This window comes from Urocitellus parryii, chromosome 1 (assembly GCF_045843805.1).
Source record: "Urocitellus parryii isolate mUroPar1 chromosome 1, mUroPar1.hap1, whole genome shotgun sequence".
NCBI lineage: Eukaryota > Metazoa > Chordata > Mammalia > Rodentia > Sciuridae > Urocitellus > Urocitellus parryii.
Genome location: NC_135531.1, coordinates 64,871,149 through 64,892,300, shown reverse-complemented (window position 1 = coordinate 64,892,300; position 21,152 = coordinate 64,871,149). Strand labels below are relative to the sequence as shown.

The following is a 21,152-nucleotide window of genomic DNA, read 5'->3' as shown; positions in this document are numbered from 1 at the left end:
TTTTATTTTTATTTTGAGACAAGATGTTGGCAAGTTGTAGCTAGGCTGGCCTCCAATTTGCAGTCCTCCTGCCTCAGTCTCCCAAGAGCCTGGGATTAAAGGTGCATACCACCATACCCAGCTAGACAATGCTATTCCAGAATTTTGTTTTCCAATTTATTTCAAAACAATTCACTTTTCAATCTTTTTACTTGTAGAACTAGTCACAAAAAAATGACACTTGGCCATAGAATACTGTTATACTATTTGCTAAAATAAAATTTTCAAGAGTTTTATATATACTTGGCAACTGGGTTCATTACTTTCTATAATGAACACTATTTTACATATTTGCATATATATATGATTGCATGTATTCAATATAAAATATGTAGCAATTTGTTATGCCTGTTTATTTACAATAATGTTAAGCTCTACTTGTGAAGCTGATTAAATGCCATACTATTAAAATGTTATAATATTTTTATTCCAGGAAAATTATGAAAATAAAATAGTTCAGAATAAAACTAATATTTTGGCAAAGATCTAATTGTTGTTTGTTATTTAATGAGTGATTCCATTTCTTACGTAAGAATCAATATTATTATTCATTTCTCTCAGAATCAAAATTAAAATGCACTAATATATTTTCAAATACAATATTTTAAGTTTTGACCATGAGTGTTGATTGCTGTCAATTTTAAAATATTTATTAGGAATACTTTTTTGTTATTATAGTAAAATATGATTCAAAAACAATTTTGTTTCAGAAAACATATGTAGAGGTGTGTGTGTGCATACACACATATATAATGTATTTTTTAAAAAGTTTTAAACTAGGTAAAAATCATATATACATATATACATATTTAGTTTAAAAAAATTCTATTTATTTAAATTTTTTTTTTACATTTCCAGAGAACAAAACCAGGGCCTCACACATACTAGGCAAATATATCATTCCCCCTCTTTGTTAAAAATTATTTTGATTTTGAGACAGGGTCTCACTAAGTTGCCCAGACTGGCCTCAAACTTATATTCTTCTGTCTCAACCTCCTAAGTAGCTGGGATTGCAGGTGTGTGCCACTGTGCCCAACATGAATAAGATACATAAATGATCTCTCTAATGTTGTATTTTCAGGAATCTATGATAGGGATTTTATTTATTCTGCAATAAAGATATAGATGATAGGGAACTAGAGGTAGAGTTTCTTATATTTGTCATCATATTGCTGATACACCTTACAGTAGTGTTTAATTTATAAATGATCTCTTACCTAATAAGACTTTCTTTTCATATTTTTCTTCAGGCTCAGGAGATATGGACAGTATTTCCAAGGTGAGTACTATGCATTCTGTGTTGTTTTTATCTGAATTTTATTCCACATAGAAGTCAAAGATTATTAGAGTAACTGAATTTTGTTCCTAAACAAAAGTTTAAAAATAGAAGTCCCAGGTGTGATTAATTGGCAGTCAAAAATATGAATTTATATAATTTGTGGGAAGAGGTAAAATGAGTCTTTTAGACATGTTTCTAAAATGACTAAGATTCATATATAAGGCATATTATACAGGATTAATTTACACTCAGTAATAACCAATTTTTATGTTACTTATTTATAAAGTAAACTGACAGTGTTTAGATAATATTTTGATGATGTAAAGGTGTTTAAAGCAATATGTTTGTCCTTTTGGGGGCTAGCAGAGTCAAAACAATACTCTGAAAGCTTGTTATTGGCCTGTGAGAAATCAATTCAAAATACTTGAAAAAGTGGCTATACATGTTAGAAGGCCATTGCCTTTGTACACTCAGTTGCTTTTTCAAACCCTCATTTGGCAATGTTGATATATGCAATCATTATTTTTGTCCCCCAAATAGAATAAGAAAGTAATTAGAGGAAAATTATATTACTACAAGTAGGAAAGTGTATATGTCTGCATTTTTCTTCCTTCAATAGTCTGAGGATCTAAATTAATCCTTTACTAAAATGCCTTAATTTTTTTTTAATAATAATGCCTAAATACTTTTTAGGTCATGATGAATTTAAAATAGCTCTCTGAGTCAAATATATTTAGAATGCTTGATAAGAACTAATTATTGCTAGCACTAGAATGACTTGCTTAGAAGTCTGCTTTTATCAGTAAATAGAAAAATTCATTAAAGGGTGACTTTGCTTTTAATTCTATTCCTAATTTATATTCATGTGTAATAATATAAAATTTCCAGTGCCGAGGAACATAAAATAAGATTGATCTACAAAAGATTTTGAATTAAGACTTCATCCTCAAAAATATTTAAAATTGTAATCTTAACATTGTACCTGTACTATTTGACTACTTGGCCTCACAAGTTCTATAAGCACAATGGGTGTCTGTGTTTAGGAACAATCCAAAAGGTCTTTAAAAAAAATAGATAAATATTTGAAATGTATACTAGCTTATCTCTGTGGGAAATAGTATTCATAAAGCCTGTTTTCAAATAAGATTCCCTGTATAATTTTATTAGTGCCTTCTTTCTGAGAGGCGCCTTTGCAAGTGAAGTGACCATAAGCATATTAGGCTATTTCAGGTAATTCTAACAATTGAATTAGCTGAATTGTTCTTTATGATGAAATTTCTAATGTCATATTTGAGAAGCAATTATCTAGAGAAAGAGAGAGAGAGAGAGAGAGAGAGAGAGAGAGAGAGAGAGAGAGAGAGAGAGAGAATTTTTAATATTTATTTTTTAGTTTTCGGCGGACACAACATCTTTGTTTGTATGTGGTGCTGAGGATCGAACCCGGGCTGCACGCATGCCAGGCGAGCGCGCTACCACTTGAGCCACATCCCCAGCCCCTAGAGATACTCTTAATTATACAAAATTAGCATCACCCAGATTGCTATGGGCCGTATTCCTAAAATTTCCACTAACAACCCTACACTTTTACATTAGGTAAATATAAATAAAATTCTATATGGAAAGTACTTTACAATTTATAAAGCACTTTAAAATTTTAAATAACATCATAATGATGAATTAAATGCTATTTAATCTGCCCTCATATATCAGATCTATTACCATCCCTTCTGTGCTTATTTTGCCATTCCTATTCCTAGATACAAGGTTTTTCCACTATATTATGCCCATTGCGATTAAGATTCCCTTGTCTAATGATATATTGTTTATACTCCCATCACTGATTGGCCCTCCATTATGTACTTTTCTGTACTGGTGTTGCCTTGTGCACTCTGGGGAGACATAGACATAAAAGTCTTCTTCAAACACAAACATGGTTTCTGTCCTCAAGTGGTTTATACTTAGGCAAGAGTTCTTTCATTCAATAAATGTTAAAGCACCAAGGCATTCTGCTGGGCTATAAAAATCCAAAGCTAACCAAGATATGGTCTCTGCTCTCAAGAAGCTCAGTGTAACTGGAGCGATCAAATAGGATTGGGAAAAACTTTTACCAAGTGGAGTTCATACGTACTTAACATTAGAATTACCCGTCAAGCAGAAAATATGTCACTTGTGAATATTCTGGAAATGACTAGTTATTTGCATCTGCCTTCAAATGAATTCCTGAGCAGCTCATTTCTGCACTGCCCTTACTCTAGGTTCACTGGCTATGGGCACTGAGCTGGCTGTCTCAGGGTAACAGTACCACTAGTGTCTGTGGCATTCTAGTCACTTTTGTCTCAGAAGCAGCATCATGCATACTGTATACTCCCCACTGCCAATTGTTTTTATCTCTACTTCTGTCCACTCACAGCCTAATTTTTTTCAGTCTTTTACTATGAAGTATGAACAATCATTAACTCCACTTTTCCCGTCTTTCTTTTCTAACACATATACATCTATGCTAAGAAGCTTTCTCTTTCCTTTCCTCTTTTTTCCTGGTTTCATTGATTTACACCCTATTCTTTTCCTAGTCTCTATTACTTGTGACTCAGAAGATAATCTCAATTATTAATGCCTAGTAATTTTGTTCAAAATTCCTCTCAGTTAATTCTCCAGTTAAATCTGCATTTTGTGAAGCACCAGTATTGCTTTTTTAAAAAACTCTTACTTCCTTTTAAAACATTGCTTGTATTATTACTTTAGTTCATTTTTTCTAGTTTTAAAATTGTATATGTTCTATTTTATCTATTTTATATGTGAGATAAATTAAAAGTACCAAATAAAAACTGGTTCTACTACTTCCATGTGGTGGGACTGTGTTACTTAATCTCTCCCAGTTTAGTTTCCTTACCTATAAAATAAAGTTTATAGTTAATTCCCTGACTATAACATAAAATTGTCAAGGATCAAGTGTGAACACATGCTAAGGGCTATGAAGTATATGGACATGAAATATCTTTCTTCTTAATAGTTAATACATTGCTTTTTGGGAAAGGCTAGAAAAAGTCACTGTCAATTGCAGGTTGACAACACTGTTTCAGTGTCAGAATGAATTCAAAGCTTTACATGAAGAGTTTCAAATTATTTCTCAGTTGAATATTTCCTACAAAATCCATATAAATCTTTCTCAAAAATGCAGAATTAGTTTTAAATTTAGAAGTCTTTTTTAAATGAAATGTGAAACTCCTTTGATCCCTTCTGCAACTAAAAAATCATCCATTTAATCAATTGAAAGAAAGTATGTTCCTTTGGTGATGTTTTAGGGATTGGGGTGGAGATAAGCATGTGATTTGTTTTCTTAGAAGGAAAGCATCTACAGATCTGTGGCTCACATTAAGCTACTTCACATTTATATTTTTGAGTTTAAAGAAAAAAAATTCTATGAAAAGGAAATATCTGATCATATCATGTTTAATAAATGTTTAAAGTAGTCTTTTGAACCTGTAGTTTTCTGACCTCAAGAACCTGAGTTCGATTCAGAGAGAACACATGAGAACTAGATGGGCTTGGATGAAGGATTTTCAGCATCATCTATGGGGTGCTGGCCCCAGTTCTAGCTCAGTTGTACCCACTGGGAAAACAGGTTTTTCTCCTTTTGGGGGCTAGCAGAGTCAAAACAACACTCTGAAAGCTCATTATTGACCTGTGAGAAATCAATTGAAAATCGACTTCCCAAGACCTTAATGTCAATATTATTTTATTCTAATTAAAGACATAGCCAAAGTTTCTGTAAAAATCTACATTTGACTTGAAAAAAAATTTTAAAGAGTTTGAAAGGGTTTAGAACAATTTTTGAGGATGGAAGAAGGGATAATAACTTATTTTAAAAGGATATGAAAAAACACTGCAAGGTAAATTTAGAGATCAGAAAGTCTAAGATAAAATGGTAGCCAAAATGTGTGTGTGGTATATTACTTATGCAAATCATGCACATATATACATTTCTATATGACATCATAGCTTATGTAATAGAAAAGCTCCAGAGTAAAGAAAGGGTAAATGAGAATGTGATAAAATTGTTTTGAAGATGGAATCAATAAATCCTGACTATATTTTCTCAAGCTAAATTCTAGACTATGAGTACAAAATAAAGTACACATCAACTGAAGTAAGAAATTTAATTAATGTGAATATTGTAGTTAAAAGTAATCTTTACCTGTATTCTTTTGTGTTCCCTATTCTCTAATTATATTATCAAGTGATTGTACTGCCTTCCTGACCAACCTAATTCCTTTTGTGCATGATATCCTTACCTTGATTATGAACTCCACTGGAGACACACATACGGCCACAGTTAGATGATGTGGGCACACAGTTTATTACCACCAGTCTTGGGCTGGGTTTCAGTACCACTGTCTTAGCTCTTCCTCAGATGCCAATTGTGAGTGTGCTCTTGAGCCTCTCTCTTCATCATGTCACTCAGTGATCATGGACACAGCACAGTTTTCTTACGACTCCCCATTGAGAAGCTTTTGTTGCTTTCACAACATTTTGCAAAAATCACTTCAGGTCAAAACAAAACAAAACAAAATATTTTGTCCTTATTTCTTCAATGTTTTTCAAATATGGTCCAATGGGCTGAATAGAAATACATTTCAGAAATTATATTACCTTAGTTTTATAGGTTATGCCCTTTCATTCTTCCTCTCAACATCCTTATGTATCATCCCTCTCTCCTTTCCAAAATAAAAGAGTGTAAGTCTGAGTCATCTGAAAAGAGCCTGGAAAACAGGAGTAGTAACCCTGGAAGTATTTTGGAAGTATTTAACTATTAAAAATGCAATATTACTTTCAAATTCTAAATATTTAAAAATCAGCACTTTGACTCAGGAATCATAATTGCATTAGCTAAATTTCAAATTATAAAATAAGAAATGATGTATGGCAAAAATACAGCAGAGACCTGAAGCACCCCAACTGATCAGGGCTGCACTGATCCCCTTAGAGCACCTAATGTGCTGCTGGAAGTCTGATGTCACACAAGACTTGAGACTGCTCATTTTATACATTTATTTGACAATGTGTATAAGTATACAACTTCCAGGTGCATCCTTAAATTTTCTCATATGTTTGTTAGATTATTTTTATTCTAATATTAGCAATTTCTCTATTATGTACAAAATGACAGAAATCTATCAACTGAGCTATGGTACATGTATGAAGACACAAAGGATGTGATTCTATTTTGTGTACAGCCAGAGATATGAGAAATTGTGCTCTATGTGTGTAATATGAATTGTAATGCATTCTGTTGTCATATATAACAAATTGTAATTCTCAAAAAATGACAGAAATCTATGTGTTTGCCAAAAAAGATAGATTTGGGGTAAATCTTACAATACTTATATGAGTCTAGTTTCCTTTTTGAGCTAAGTCAACATATTTCTGTTTTCAAAGTAAATGTATTATTTGATTAATAACTAATGGATTCTAAAATGGTACACTTAGTTAAATTTTACTTAAATTTTTAAAAATACCCACATTGAATTCAAAGTACAGTTAACTTTATATATGCTTGTGTAAGTAAAATTTTCAGAAAAAAAATTGTCAAAAAACAAAAATAGAACTTCTTTATGCTATAAAAGTATGGTTGCCAAGCCCTTGGGGTTCGTTGGTATATAGAACTCCTGTGGACTTCAGAGGATCCTTGTTCTCAGATCCTCCCTGTGGGGTGCACAGCAAGACAAGATACAAGTTGTATTTCCACCAGCTCATCTACCTGCCTCTGCTTTACAGTTTAACCATATTCTTAAAAAGCACTTGTTCTTCTGGGAATAACTCATTCATGAAATTTTAATGTTTGCAATACACCTTGTTTTAGTTAAATCAAATCCTCTGAGCAATTTTCTTTAAAAAAATATAAAAACTTATTCCAAAACAGAATATATAATGGCAGTGGCCTAAGGAAAAAAATCTAAAATTGTTTTTTCATTTGAAATAGCAATGAAAATGTTTAACATTGAAGTTTTTTTTTAATAAGTTAATAAATTGCACCTTGGAAAGAGTCCCTTGGGTCACAGTTGTAATAACAAATAAACATGATTTATATGCCATTGCCATTCTGTATTTCCTATTGATGTGGAGTATCAGATATTCCTGCATAGCTCAAATTACATAATAATAATGAGACTAACAAATTTAAATAGAATATGAAGCAGTGTACTGCTAACTTCATATTTGATTAGATTGCTAATAGCAGCCATTTTATCTTAGAAGGAAGTTTCAAAGTAAATCTACTTTTAAACTAGTGAGAGGAAAAAAAACCTCTAAAGCAATTTACTTTTCAGCCTTCTTTTTCTCTAAAGACACACAATTAATTCTCAAGTCTTAACGATATTTCTTGTTTTTAACTACTGGTCTTAACTATCTTCCTTGCTTCCTTATGGTTTGTATAAAAAAGAGTTGAATAGTATCTATAAACTGCATATAGAATTAAAGGGATGTGTTCATTACAGCAGTAACTTTTCAAAGTTTGATTAATGAAATTGCTGAGGGAATTGTCATTCCACCATGCTTGTCTGTGAGGGTTCTCTCTTCACCGTGCCCCTGTTGGGAAAATTTTTTAAACTATGCAGAGTTCTAGGAGCTCTATAAACTGAGGATGGGAAGTTGAATAAATATTGATTCTAAGGCTAAGAAAATAGTTGTTGTAGGTTATTTGGGGGATTTTGGGGGTTTGTTTTTAAATTTTCATTTGGGAGAGTATTAGTACTTGCCAAGATACAAAGAATGAACTAGAATACATGGTAGAAGTCTAAGATTAAAATTATAAGTCTGCTTTGTCCTTAGAGATGCTACTGTAGATTCAGTTTTTGAAACAGTACAATGCAAGAGGGAAATTAAAATCTTCAACAATGCCTTGTTTTCTAAATCTTGTTTACAGAATTCTCCCAATAATATGAGCCTGAGTAATCAACCGGGCACTCCAAGGGATGATGGTGAAATGGGGGGAAATTTCTTAAATCCTTTTCAGAGTGAGAGTGTAAGTATTCCCTTGACTATATTATTATATACAGATTTTATTTCTGAAGCTTTTCTATTACAATAAATGCATAAAATCATTATTATTTTTGTTTGTCTAGAGTTCAATAGGTTGATCTTTAAAAAGTTACAGGAAACTTTAAAGTAAAATTTCTTTAAAATTTTTTAAATAAACTTCTTCTCTTATATTCCTATTCTATCTACATAGTTACAAAACCATAATACTAATTTTCTCATAGAGAACACTTACTACAAATAATGAAAATGGAAACAGGTTGTTTATTTGATGTGTCTTACAACTTTAAATGTTACTAAAATGTTTGCTAAAAAAAAAATAAATCTATTCTCAGGGCTGTCCTTATAGTTGTGAAAATAATCTATCAGTGTGTTGTTTCTTCATATAATAGACCTCACCAGAATGGAGGCCATATTGGTGGTCTGTTAACCTGAACTGGATACTTACATCAATTTTTGAGTGTGATTACATTGTTAAACAAAAGCAGTATCCTTCCATATCTCCATAGAAGTGGACAGAACCAAAAAGTGAAGTAATCAAAATCATTTGTTCATTTAACAGACAATTTCTGATCACTTACCATGTGCCAAGGCAATATGCTAGGTACTAGAACGAGACAAGATGATGCTTTTTCTTAAGGAGTTTTAAACCATTATTCCAAGCTGGATGCCATGGCACATATCTGTAACGCCAGCTACTCTGGAGGCTGATGCAGGAGAGTTTGAGGCCAACCGGGGCAACCTAGTGAAACCCTATCCAAAAATAAATCAATAAACAAACAAAACAAAGCAAACTTTCCCATTGGATGGGGACTGGGAATGTACCTCACTGGTAAAGTGCTTGCCTAGCACATGTAAGACACTAGGTTTAATCCCCAGTAACGAAAATTAAAAAAAGAGAAAAACCATTTCCAGGGATTTTTTAAAATACAGCTTGCCAAACCCTCCCTAGGTTTAGTGAATCAGAATTTCCAAAAGTGAGTTGGAGCATACTATAATGAAAACTCTTTGTTAGTGATGCTAATATGTATTCTCTGGAAAGAATAATGAAATTGGTATATAGTATGAAAGATTTCAAAACCTAAATGAATTTTGTCTTTATATGATCCATTACCCCACATATGCATTACTATCATTAAAATTTATTATGGAGGTCCTGCCAACTACAGACAGAATGAGAAGAGACAGCTATCCCCATTTTGCCCAATTTAGCCTTTACCAGAGGTAATACCATAAGAACTTGAAGTGGTGGCTAATAGCATGTCTACTTTTGCACAGACTGGTTGCTTCCCCACCGGGAAACTAAGATTTAGGTTCTGTAGATTCTTTTACTTCTTGGCCTTAAACTATAGCCTCTCATGGGACAAGACTTCCCTGCTTTGGGGTTTTATTTCTGTTAAAATTAGAAAAGAGTGCTGATTTTTAGTTTTTTTACTTACAGGACATATGTAATTAGTGAGAACAAAGAAGGTGTGTATGTGTGTGTGTGTGTGTGTGTGTGTGTGTGTGTATAAATTCGTATAAAGAAATCAAAATCTTAGCTTTCCATGATGAGGATATAGAAAAAATATGAGAAACAGTTTAAGTCATAATGCCTCAGGATTATAGAAATTATTTTATAGATCCTGGTTCTTTCACTGATTTATTTCAGGACTGTGAATAAATGAGTCATTTTCCTGTGTTCATTTTATCTAATTAAAGGCCTTTTCTTTCCTATTCTTTTAATTCTTCCTGCAGTAATATGGTATGATCTAATGAGGTATATGATATCAATGCAGTTGAAAATTTATTGAGCTTGCTAAATGGAAAGAATTAGGATAAAGATGAAGTCTTCTGAGATAAATATATACTCATCCTGAAAGAATACAATCTAATAAGAAAAACAGATGTTTACATAATTAAAACAAGGCAAATTAATAAATACTGTAACACACTATTCATAAGAGCTAAGAAATGGAGTCTATTGACTGATGATTAGATAAAGAAAATGTGGTACATACATGTAATGGAACACTATTCAGTCATAAAATGAATGGAATTTTCTGTTTTGTGACATGGATGGTCCTGGAGGATATTATGTAAAGTAAAAGAAGACAGATACAGAAAGACAAATCAGGCATGATCTTGCCCAAATGTAAGAATCTAAAAAAGTTGATCTCGTAGAACTTGAGAATAGAATATTGATTACCAAAAGCTGAGGAGAATATGGGGAAAGACTGAGTTACAGTTAGAAGTGAGTTCTGTTGTACTACTGCATAGTAGAGTGACTATAGGTAATAAAAATGCACTATGTATTTCAAAAAAAAACTAGAAGGAAGAACTGCATACTACTGCATAGTAGAGTGACTATAGGTAATAAAAATGCACTATGTATTTCCAAAAAAAAAAAACTAGAAGGAAGAACATTTAATGTCTTTATCACAAAGAAGGGCAGTATTTGAGAAGATGGATATATTTTTCCAGATTTGAACATTATACAATGCACACATGTATCAAAAAATCTTATAGTGGGGCTGGGGTTGTGGCTCAGTGGTAGAGTGCTTGTATAGCATGTGTGAGGCACTAGGTTTGATTCTTAGTACAACTTTAAAAAATAAAGATATCGTGTCAATCTACAGCTAAAAATATTTTTAAAAGTCATATAGTACTCCATAAATATATATAGTTTTATATATCCATTTAAAAAGTAAAATTTTAAAAATAAATGTGGTAAGTAGACATAAGCGAGGTGTTTTAAATGTAAATAAAGAAAATAGATTAATTCGGGGTTGAAAAAAAACTGTAAAAAGATTCCACATGGCTTTAACTTTATGGGCAGAAACAAGAGGAGCCCTTCCCTCTCCTTCCTTCCCATATTTGTCACTGATGAATGCTCCTCTGTTAACAGTCAGAAGAGGAGTACCAATTCAAAATTGGCATCAGAAAACTCTTCATGAGAAGCAGAGAATCAAATAGGATTTAAAGAATTTCTTTATACACCACCCTCGCCCTTTAATCCAACCGAGACTATGTTCCATGTAAAGCCACAGATTGTTGTAAATCTGCATTTAGAAAGGACAGCAGCTGGAGCAGGTCTTCCCCCATCCCAGACCCTGGCCCAGTCTCACAGCCCCTGAACCCAAGAAGGTTCAATGTCTCCAACAGAAAGGTCCCAAAGGAAAAAATATTTGGATGGTGGATCAAGACACTGTACCACACCCTGGAGGGTAGCACAACCAGAAAGCAGGTCCACGCAGCAGTTCCCTCCTTTTGTCTGTCTGCTTTTAATGGATGGTGTCCCTGTTACCTGTGGCTTTCTTTATCACATTACCACATGTTTTTGTTTAGACTTTTTTTTTTTTTTGTAAGATCAAGCAGAAGAGAGGAGAGAGGAAGAAGAACAAAAAGTGATTCACTGCTGGCAAATGTAAGGGTTTAAGGAAGTAAATAACTAGTTATCTCCCATAAGTTGTTTTTATTATAATCAAGGAAAATAGAACTGTTTAATAAATGCAAAAAGAGAACATTTCCAAAAAATGAATATTAAAATTCTAGTCTTTTTAATGCACATATTCCTAAAAGCACATTTTTTTTTAGCAGTCTGCCTTTTGAAGACTTGAGACATTTTACTCTGACCACAAAAGAGACTTGGTAAGGGAGCAATCACCTTATTATTACAGATGAGGTATTATCCTAGTCATTTCATACATGCTACTTCATTTAATAATATAGAAACAAAAATTTCCAGTGGAAGTCATAAACTTCTCAGTGCCAACATACTTGACAGAGCTAAATGAGAATCAAAAAATATTTCACTATTCAGCCTCTTTTTTTTTTTAATCACAAACAAGGTTCTTATTTCAAGAAGCAAAGATGCCCCCTAGTGTTCAAACTGTAAAGTGTTGGGTTTTGAAGGTACAGAATATGACAAGCTTAATTTTTAAAAGTTTTTCATGATTTCCAAGTGGAGAAAGCAATAAATAGGTCTCCTCTTCTGAATTAATTAATAAAAATATTTCATTGTCAGTTCAGGACACATGATATTAAACCCTAGTATCAAATAGAAATTATAAAGAAGGTGGTCGATCATCTCCTACTGCACATACTCCCCTTTGTCTGTTTCTGTTACTGTGCAAAAATCCCAACAACTCAAATTTTTGGTGTAGTCACATAACCACTAAATTTATTTTGCTTTATTTTATATGATAATTGCAGAACTATTCTTTACTTGTCATTAATAAAATATTATATAGAAACTAAGACACAGGAATGTAGTAAGATCTAATGTGAGATCTTGAAATACATAAACAGAAATGTATTGACATTGCTCAAAGATTTAGTGAATATCTCTGATAGATGCAATGATACATGAACTAGGTATATAACAATGAAAATATCACAAGTTCATGCCAAAGAATGCCATTTCAAAATATAGTTCAGGTAAAATAAGTTGATATATACTAAAAATGATATCTTTAGGTTTTAATTTTTTGCTAAATCAAATAGTAATGTTGTTCACAGCTTTGTAAGAACCATTTTATCCTCTGTGGAGAAGAATACTCAGAATATTTTGAAACAGGGCAACCTGATATCACAGCATTTTGATACAGACATTACAATTTGCCATCACATATTGATGCAGCAATACAATAGAAACACTGAAGTTTGGCCACAGTATAGTATACCATGAATGTTTTATGTCTCTAAATATGATACCCCATTTAACACCTACTCTTCCTTTTCTTCTGGAAAAACATTAGCCACTTCTCTAGTACCTTGAAGAATAGCAATCGATAGAAAAACTCTTTTTTGCTTTCATATTCTGTAAGTTTTCCTAGAAATTTTGTGATTCCCCCTTAATTTCATTTAGTTGAAACAGTTTCAATAAAGGCAGTTAAAAGATGAGCAGTCTACAGCCTTAGGAGTACAAATAGCACATTGTTTATGTAGACACTCAGCCATAAAAACATCCTGTCTTACTGTATCAAATACAATTAGCACAACATTTCTATAGTTATTCATACTACTCAAAAATATACTTTATTAGATGCTTGATAATTTTTCTGAGTGTTATTTCTTGGAGCTAATGCTTTCATCCTTTCTGACTGAATGTGTTCCTTATTTTCTCTATAATATTATACTCCTTTTCTTCAGTTTCCTCCCTGGGAAACCTATTTATTTTAATTTCCCAATGAATTAGTAACAAATTATCATTTTTCTATAAGATTTGCTAGAGATATTTGAAATATCACAGGTTGATAATGTTAACAATTACTGGTGTTACAGGATGGTAGCAACTAGTAAAAAATACTTGATAACAGTGTATATGCATGTGTGTAGCTTTACATATGTACATCTCTTAACAAAATGTCTGTTAGGGTGAGGACTACTATATATTTTAAGAATATTTCCCAATGTTACATGATATACAAATGAACTGGAGTACTATGGTAAAAGGATTCAAGAACTTTTAAAATCCTGATTATTTAAATTCCTATGATTTATCCAGGAATTTTTAAAAGATTTCCTTTGAGGTCCTTTCTGAAATGCTTTAGTAACTCACTATTTTAGACTATTAGCATAGTATACTCAATAAACACTATATTTTAAAATAATTATCAGGGGCTGGGATTGTGGCTCAGCAGTGGAGCACTCACCTAGCTCATGCGAGGCCCTGGGTTTGATCCTCAGCACCACATAAAAATAAAGATATTGTGTCCACCTAAAACTAATTTTTAAAAAAAAATTCTCAGTGCCCATTTTGCCATATACTTTTGATTTTTTCTACTTCTAATAAAACCTTGATATCCATTTATTATTGTTTAATGCTTTCCCCTGAAAATAAACTACAAAATATAATTCTGTTAGTCAAAGGCTGTGGATAACTCATTGAAGCTCAAGTATACAATTTGTCTTGCAAGACTATGCTGGTACCTTGTAATGAAATGGGGTATATTCCCATTCCAGCATAGGGTCAGGTGAGCTCCATCAGCTGCCCTGTCTGTGAATGTTTCCATGATTGGTTTGGTTTTGCTTTGCTTTGCTTTTTGCTACCATGATTGAGAATAAAGGGAGAGATGTTTGTCCATCCGACTGAATCTTTCTCTTCTCTGGCAGTATCCCCTTTTTATCACCCTATTATCCAACATTGGAGTGAATTGACTGTGTGACTTAGTTCTTGTACTGAAACAAAACTTTGGGCTATTAGATGATTAACAAGTAAATTTTCCTTGTTGTGGCCCATGTTTGAAGGATTAACAGTTCTCCCCCATGGCCCAGTGACCCTTTTCCCAGCCTCATTCTCCACCTTTACTTAGGAACAACGTGCTTTTTATCTGAGCCCTTGTGACTTTTGATTCGGAAGTCTTCCACTTGAGCCATGATCACCTTTTGCCCTCCAAGGGAAATCCTTCCCTTGGTTCTCCTCTTCTCAGTACACACCTCACACCTCTTTACTGGTTTCAACAACCCATCTATTCATTCCCTTCTCTGTCTGCCACCTTTCTAAAAAGTTGTATTCTCTCCCCAGGAGCCTCACTGTTCCTGGTTAAGCCCCAACAGCCCTGAACCAATCCCTTAGACTTTATTTGCCTCTTCATAACGCACAACCATTAATTGCATGTTGAAAAGAATCACCTTTTGCCTAGGTCCTCACAGGTTTTCAATAATGCACTTAAAATATTTCAGGGTCCACATTTACATTTTAATTTAGAAGCCTTTTTATCTAGAGACCATTACTATGTGAGATTAGATGGCTCTTCTCACAGTGCAGCTAATTTAGGGCTGTTTTTCAAAGTGATGGCCACTAGCTGCATGTAGATATTTAAATAAATGAAAATTCGATAACATTAAAATTTTTCATTTCTCAGTTGCACTGGCATCATTTCTTGTGCTCAGTAGCCACATGTGACCAGTGGTTTCTGTGTTGGAAGCACATATTGTAAGACAGGTCTGTCACTGAAGGAAATTTCCCTGAACAGTGCTATTCTAGAAGTTTTTTTTTTTTGTTTTTGTTTCTTGTTTTGTTTTTTGGTTTTTTTTTTTTTTTTTTTTTTTTTTTTTTTTTTTTTTTTTTTTTTTTTTTTTGGTCACAGTCTGCTCCTCAATACCATGAAGGCTAGATTGGCATAAAACAAAATAATTGCTCTTCTTCCTTTATAAATCATTTTTGAGGCCACTGTTTGCACATTTCTGAAAGCCTCATCTTGAATCCCTTGTCTAGAGAATCAGAGTACCAAGTAAACGTAACAACTGTGACCCTATTGTCACTCAAATGATTGTGGATTGAGATTGGAGTCATATTAGGGGAAGAGGTTCATATGGTAAAGTCTAAAGCAGACTCTTAAAGGTATTTTAAATGTTTTAATGAAAACTTAGGGCCAGCTGGGAGTTGGTTTGGCTTGGTTTATCTTCACTATTCACCTAGAATTAATGAGCACTTTCTAAGTATTCAATAAGATACATAGTTTAAGGACTTTATATTTATTTAATCTTCTCAGAACCCCTTGATAATATTATTAAATCCATTTTACAGGTGAGGAAACTAAAGTTGAGAGAGTTAAGTAAATCTCCAGTACACATTGCTGAATAGATAGCAAAGATAAGTCCTCATAATTATTTCATTATGATCCACCTTGGACTGGTTACTCAAGTTGTTACAATTGTCAGCAAAACATAAATCTGTCTGGAAGGAGAAGGCTGAGGGACTGGATTATCAGCCTCCTGGGTCTGGGAGAGAATTGGATCAATTGCTTTGCAGAGGAAATAATAAAAATTTTAGAATTAAGTCTATATAAACTTTTTCTTTTTATGTCATATAGGGTAAAAATCTTAAGCATGAAAGAACATAAGAAAATTGCCATTAAAATATGGATTCTTCTTTCTTTCTAGTACTCCCCTAGCATGACAATGAGTGTGTGATCCATTACCAAGTCTCCTTATGAAAACCACAGTGAGTCAGCCCTTCACAGAACTACTACGGAAGAAAATTATTCATCACAGTGTACAGTTAAACAAAGGAATCTCGGCCACACCAAACCAATCTTTTTATTTCCTGCTCTCTCCCCTATTTTGTGAAGAAAGCAGGTCCAAAAGTGATCCAAACAACTGTACGGAGCGGCACATCAGAATTGCCCTAAACTGAACTGCAAATAATTATCTGTGTATGTATATGTGTGGGAAAGAGAATGTATCGTATATGCGGATGTTATATGGACATATACGCATACATACATTGACCCACGGGACATTGTAAAATATATCACATGACATCTTAAGTAGAAATAAGTAGGGACTTTTATTCCATCCTTTTTTTCACGTTTACATTTTAATTATTAAAAGTTGCTCCTGCCCCTTCCCTGAACTATTTTGTGCTGTGTATATCACTGCTTTATATAAGTTATTTTTTAAGGTGAACTCAGATGTTATGGTTTTGTAAATGTCTGCAATCATGGATAGGAATAAAATTGCTTATTTGAGAGCTTTCATTAAATCGTGTGTCATGCAAGTTATCCTGTGAATCCCAAAGTGTACTGTCTCAAGAAATGAAAGTGTGTCTTCATCCTATGTCAAATCAAACAATTTCTCAGTTACATTCAGTGAAAAGTATTTTTGTATTTTTTTATTTGAGAAAAACACTTCAAATCAACAAAAGCTTAACTGGGGCCTCACACAGTATATTTCTGCAATAACTGCTTTAAAGGGAGTTCTTGATCTGTTTGTCAAGATGTTAGATGATACAGAAATCATTAATTAGCTCAGATTACCTAGACCATAGCAATAAAGTGACAGGGGTTGTCATTTTAGCAACATATATCTCCTTAACATGATAAAGCCCAGAAGTAATAATAAGACCATTTGCTTGGATTTGTCACTTCTCACCAGACATATTAGAGGTAAATTTTTAAAACATACTAGTGTGAAATGGTATCTGGTTTTTATTCAGACTTCCTGTGAACATATCTACATAGACCTTGCAAGGAAACACATTGAAACGTTTGGGAATTTCAACTCAAGGAAGAAAAGAGCTATTAGGACAGCTGAAGACTTCTGGAACGCTACCTTTTTGAGCCTGCGTTTTGCTTGTTATCAGCAGAATGGACTGGTATCAGTCACTTCTGCTGTCCCTTCTCACTAGCAGCAGAGCACCTGCTCTATTTCCAGTACAGAGATCTTCGATTCTGAAGCAGATCATCTGTAGTAACACTTTGCTTACAAAATGACCACAGTAACATTGATTGATGATTGATCAGTCAGTTACACTAATTAGAGATCAATCTGGCTATCGTCTTCAGTAGAATAAATATATATGTTGTAACTGACAGTTTAGCAAAGAATGAGGAAATGTTAAAAATAAAAGTCATTTTCCTTGTGAAAGCATCTTGCTCTGTTACACTTTCCAGATCTTTCAACTTGTGTTTATTATACATGCAAGCACCAAATATTAATTTAAAAATATGAACTTGAACTCTGGGTTTTAAAAGATAATTTGGTGATCCTTTGTGTTATAATCATGACACAAATAACCACTGATAAACACCAACTGTATACACAAACTCCGCAGACTTTGAAAAGTATCATTTAACCTCACTTTTAAGGAGTCTTCTCTTTTCTGTAGGCTTGTGGTCTCTAAGTAAAAATTTGGCAGTATATTTGTTAGTTTTTGATCCCAGATAAGTTATTTCTCTTGCGTTCATAGAGATTGGTTTCTTCTGAAAATAAAGATTTTTGCCTGTACATGTCAGGGGTGCTGGTCAGAACTGTGGAGGAGGAAAAAAGCAGAATTAAATTTATGTTACAGATTTAAGCTATAATAAAATGAATCCCAATTAATTACACAGTAGCCAGTGTCAGGTGTCAAGACTGCTCCCTGGAGAGCAGCCCCATGCTCTCAAACTGCAGAAACCTGAATGAACAATTCAGACCAAAAGGTCCTTACCTCAAACCCAGGTGACCTGAAAATGACACTGTACAGACATCCATATTACCAAGAATAATTGTAAGTATTACTTTATGTGAAAATTGTACAAAAATTGACAGTCCTAAGCTTAAACTTACAGTGCTAGAATTCTTAAACATTTTGTTTACTCTCTTCTCCATTATCACTGATCTTTCATTTCTTTTATTTGCCTTCTGAGAAGGTACTGTTTCTTATCATAAAGAATCAGGAACCTGATTTTACTTGCCCTTATTTTGTGGGTATTCCTAGAATATGAACAGCATCATGAGTTCCATTATTTCTAACCTGTTTGATCAAAAAGGTAAAATTTGATTTTTGTTCATTTATTTCCAAGATATAGCAACCAATTTGTTATAAATATTTGTTTCATTTTCTTTCAGATTAAAAATAGCTATTTCAGATTTTAAAGTTTCTGAAATAGTTGAAATATTATTTTTGAGGAGAAATTGTATTTTAAGAAAACCAGAATATAAAAATGCTTCATTTTTATATCCAAATTATTTTCTCATGTATTGAGTGGAGGATAGTATCTGTATATTAATTTTTTTAGGTTTTAAATCATTTAAACCTTATTATTTTTCTTATAATAAGAACATTTAGCCTTTTTCTCTTATGTTTTCCATCTCCATCAAAGCACTTGTGTTGCTGTTGATATGCACTACCTGTTTGTAGGATTATTCTTACACATTTCACCTCACAGTAATTATATCAGCAATTCTTGCCTACATTAAAATTGTAATACACATGTAAAATGTGAAAATAAGTAGTTGGTGAAAACATTAATTCTTATTACTCTGCTTTATATTCTGCCTCACTCCAGTTGATAATGCATGTCATTCTTTCCAAGTTATGTATAATTCTTAACCAGCTATCTCTTAAATTGCCCATGGGAACAAAGACTATGGGGTGCTATTGACCCGGTACAACTCTGTATTCAATCGGTGAATCCAGCTCTCCTTTAAAAATGTGCCAATTTGGACTCTGTTGCTGATGAATAGGAATTTTACAGCCAAGAATATGAGGTTAAGATTTCTCTATTGCCAAAATATTCACAAGTCAATCCTGTTCCCCTACCAGGAAAAGTGCCCAACTCCTTTCCCTCTAGGAATAAAATAGAGAAAACTTCTATTTTTTATGATTCTCTAAGATATGTAAACTCCACTGCATTTCATAGGGTCATTCAGTTAATACTCTAGTTTAAAAGACAGCAAGTGAAAATAAATAAGTTCAATTTGGGGCATAAGGAAGCTGCCCATCTACCTGCACTTTTTCATCATGTCATTCTGGGGTGTGCAACAAAGCATTCAAAACAGTCCCTCACCAGGGGCATTCCCCCACAATCCTTAATTCCCTAAAGTCGTACTGGCTCTACCCATGGCTTTGTCCATTATTCCCTCCCAGTCCCTGAAACCTCCAGTAGAGATAAGATACAGACGAACATTTTTACTTTCTCATCCCTACGATTTTCATCTCCACGTAGTATTAATAGTAGTTTTCCCAGGAGAAATAATTGGAATTTTCATTTCTTGATTATCGCTTAATTACAAACAGTGCCACAAATCATAGCTTCTTGACACTGGAATACATTATTGTATCTTGACACTAGTTATCCCTTTTTTATGTTTTAACTGATTCTCTTTCCTTGAAAACACCAGTTGATACAAATAGCCTGTGAATGATAATGTATCAGGAGAAGTCCAACATGGGGGAAGAGTTGTCAAATATTTTCCAAAAAGCAAATTAATCACTTATTTATATTTTTCCCTACTGGTAGAATAAGTTTCTTGTTTGCTGTGAGGAGCAGGAATCTGTATTTTCTTAAAACATCTGTACCCAATCTTAAGCATTTGTAAGTGTCTCCATCAGCCTATGAGCCATACCTTAAGAGATACTGGAAAAGGAAGAGTGATGAACCATGAACACTTCCATTTTGCATACTAAATGTGTGTACTGTCTTCATGGTCAGATATGGTAGCATGAAGTGTGCTCACAAAATACGCCCAATGTGATTTGCATTAATACAACTGATAAACATAATTCTTTCCTTTGATGACTTTTCATTTCAATGATAAAACAATGATAGAAGTGTTTTGGGATGGAAAGAAAGTACTTACAACACATGAGCAGATGGAGTCTCCAAAGTCCAGACTTCACATGCCCATGCTAGCTTGTCCAGGTGAGACCTTCTTATGAGGGCAATGTATCTAAAGATAAGGACATGAATGGTTACTAATCTTCAATCACTCCACTATCTTGCCAAGATTCATGCAGTAATTATAGTTTTCTAATGTACACATTTGTATCTAAGAAATTGAATTGCCATTATTAATTTATTTCACCAAAAGCATTAACTTTAACCATGAACTGTAATTCAGATTAAGAAGGTTGACCTACAGGTGGAAAACACACCTGAGACCTCTTTAATTACTTTTCTAAACTATATTCTAAAGAGAAATTCTCAGCTGAATAAGTCTCCCAGGAGAATTTTTTCGAAGTTTCCCATGTTAACTTAGTATAATTGGTTTTCCTAAATAGAAGAATAATTTCCATAAGAAGTTTAAATGTGAATACTTTTACTTCTACATCTTTAAAAATGAAATACAGTACTATATGTGGGTAGTGGATTATATATATTTAAAGTGGGACTAGGTGTTTTCATGTATTCAATTTCAGTTTGTCTCTTTCCTCTTTGCAAATTTACTCATTATCAGGATAAAAATTGGACTCATTTTGATTATCTTAGTCATTGAAACATTATGATCTGCTCCTAAAATATTTAGCATTTCATTTTTGAGATGTGCTATTAACATGACAAAGGCAGTATTTTCCCAGAAAAAATGATATAAAGGATTTATTCACAAT

General features: G+C 33.1%; 1 protein-coding gene across 1 annotated transcript in view; it reads left to right on the top strand.

Moving 5' to 3' along the window:
- The window catches only part of Ssbp2 (single stranded DNA binding protein 2), a 342,976-nt gene extending 324,342 nt beyond the window's left edge, over nt 1-18,634 (top strand). The window contains exons 15-17 of the mRNA XM_026394552.2: nt 1,290-1,318; nt 8,241-8,339; nt 16,223-18,634. Coding sequence (XP_026250337.1) covers nt 1,290-1,318; nt 8,241-8,339; nt 16,223-16,252 — 158 coding nt within the window. The 3' untranslated portion in view covers nt 16,253-18,634. The remainder of the gene's footprint in view (nt 1-1,289; nt 1,319-8,240; nt 8,340-16,222) is intronic.
- The last annotated feature ends 2,518 nt before the right edge of the window (nt 18,635-21,152 follow it).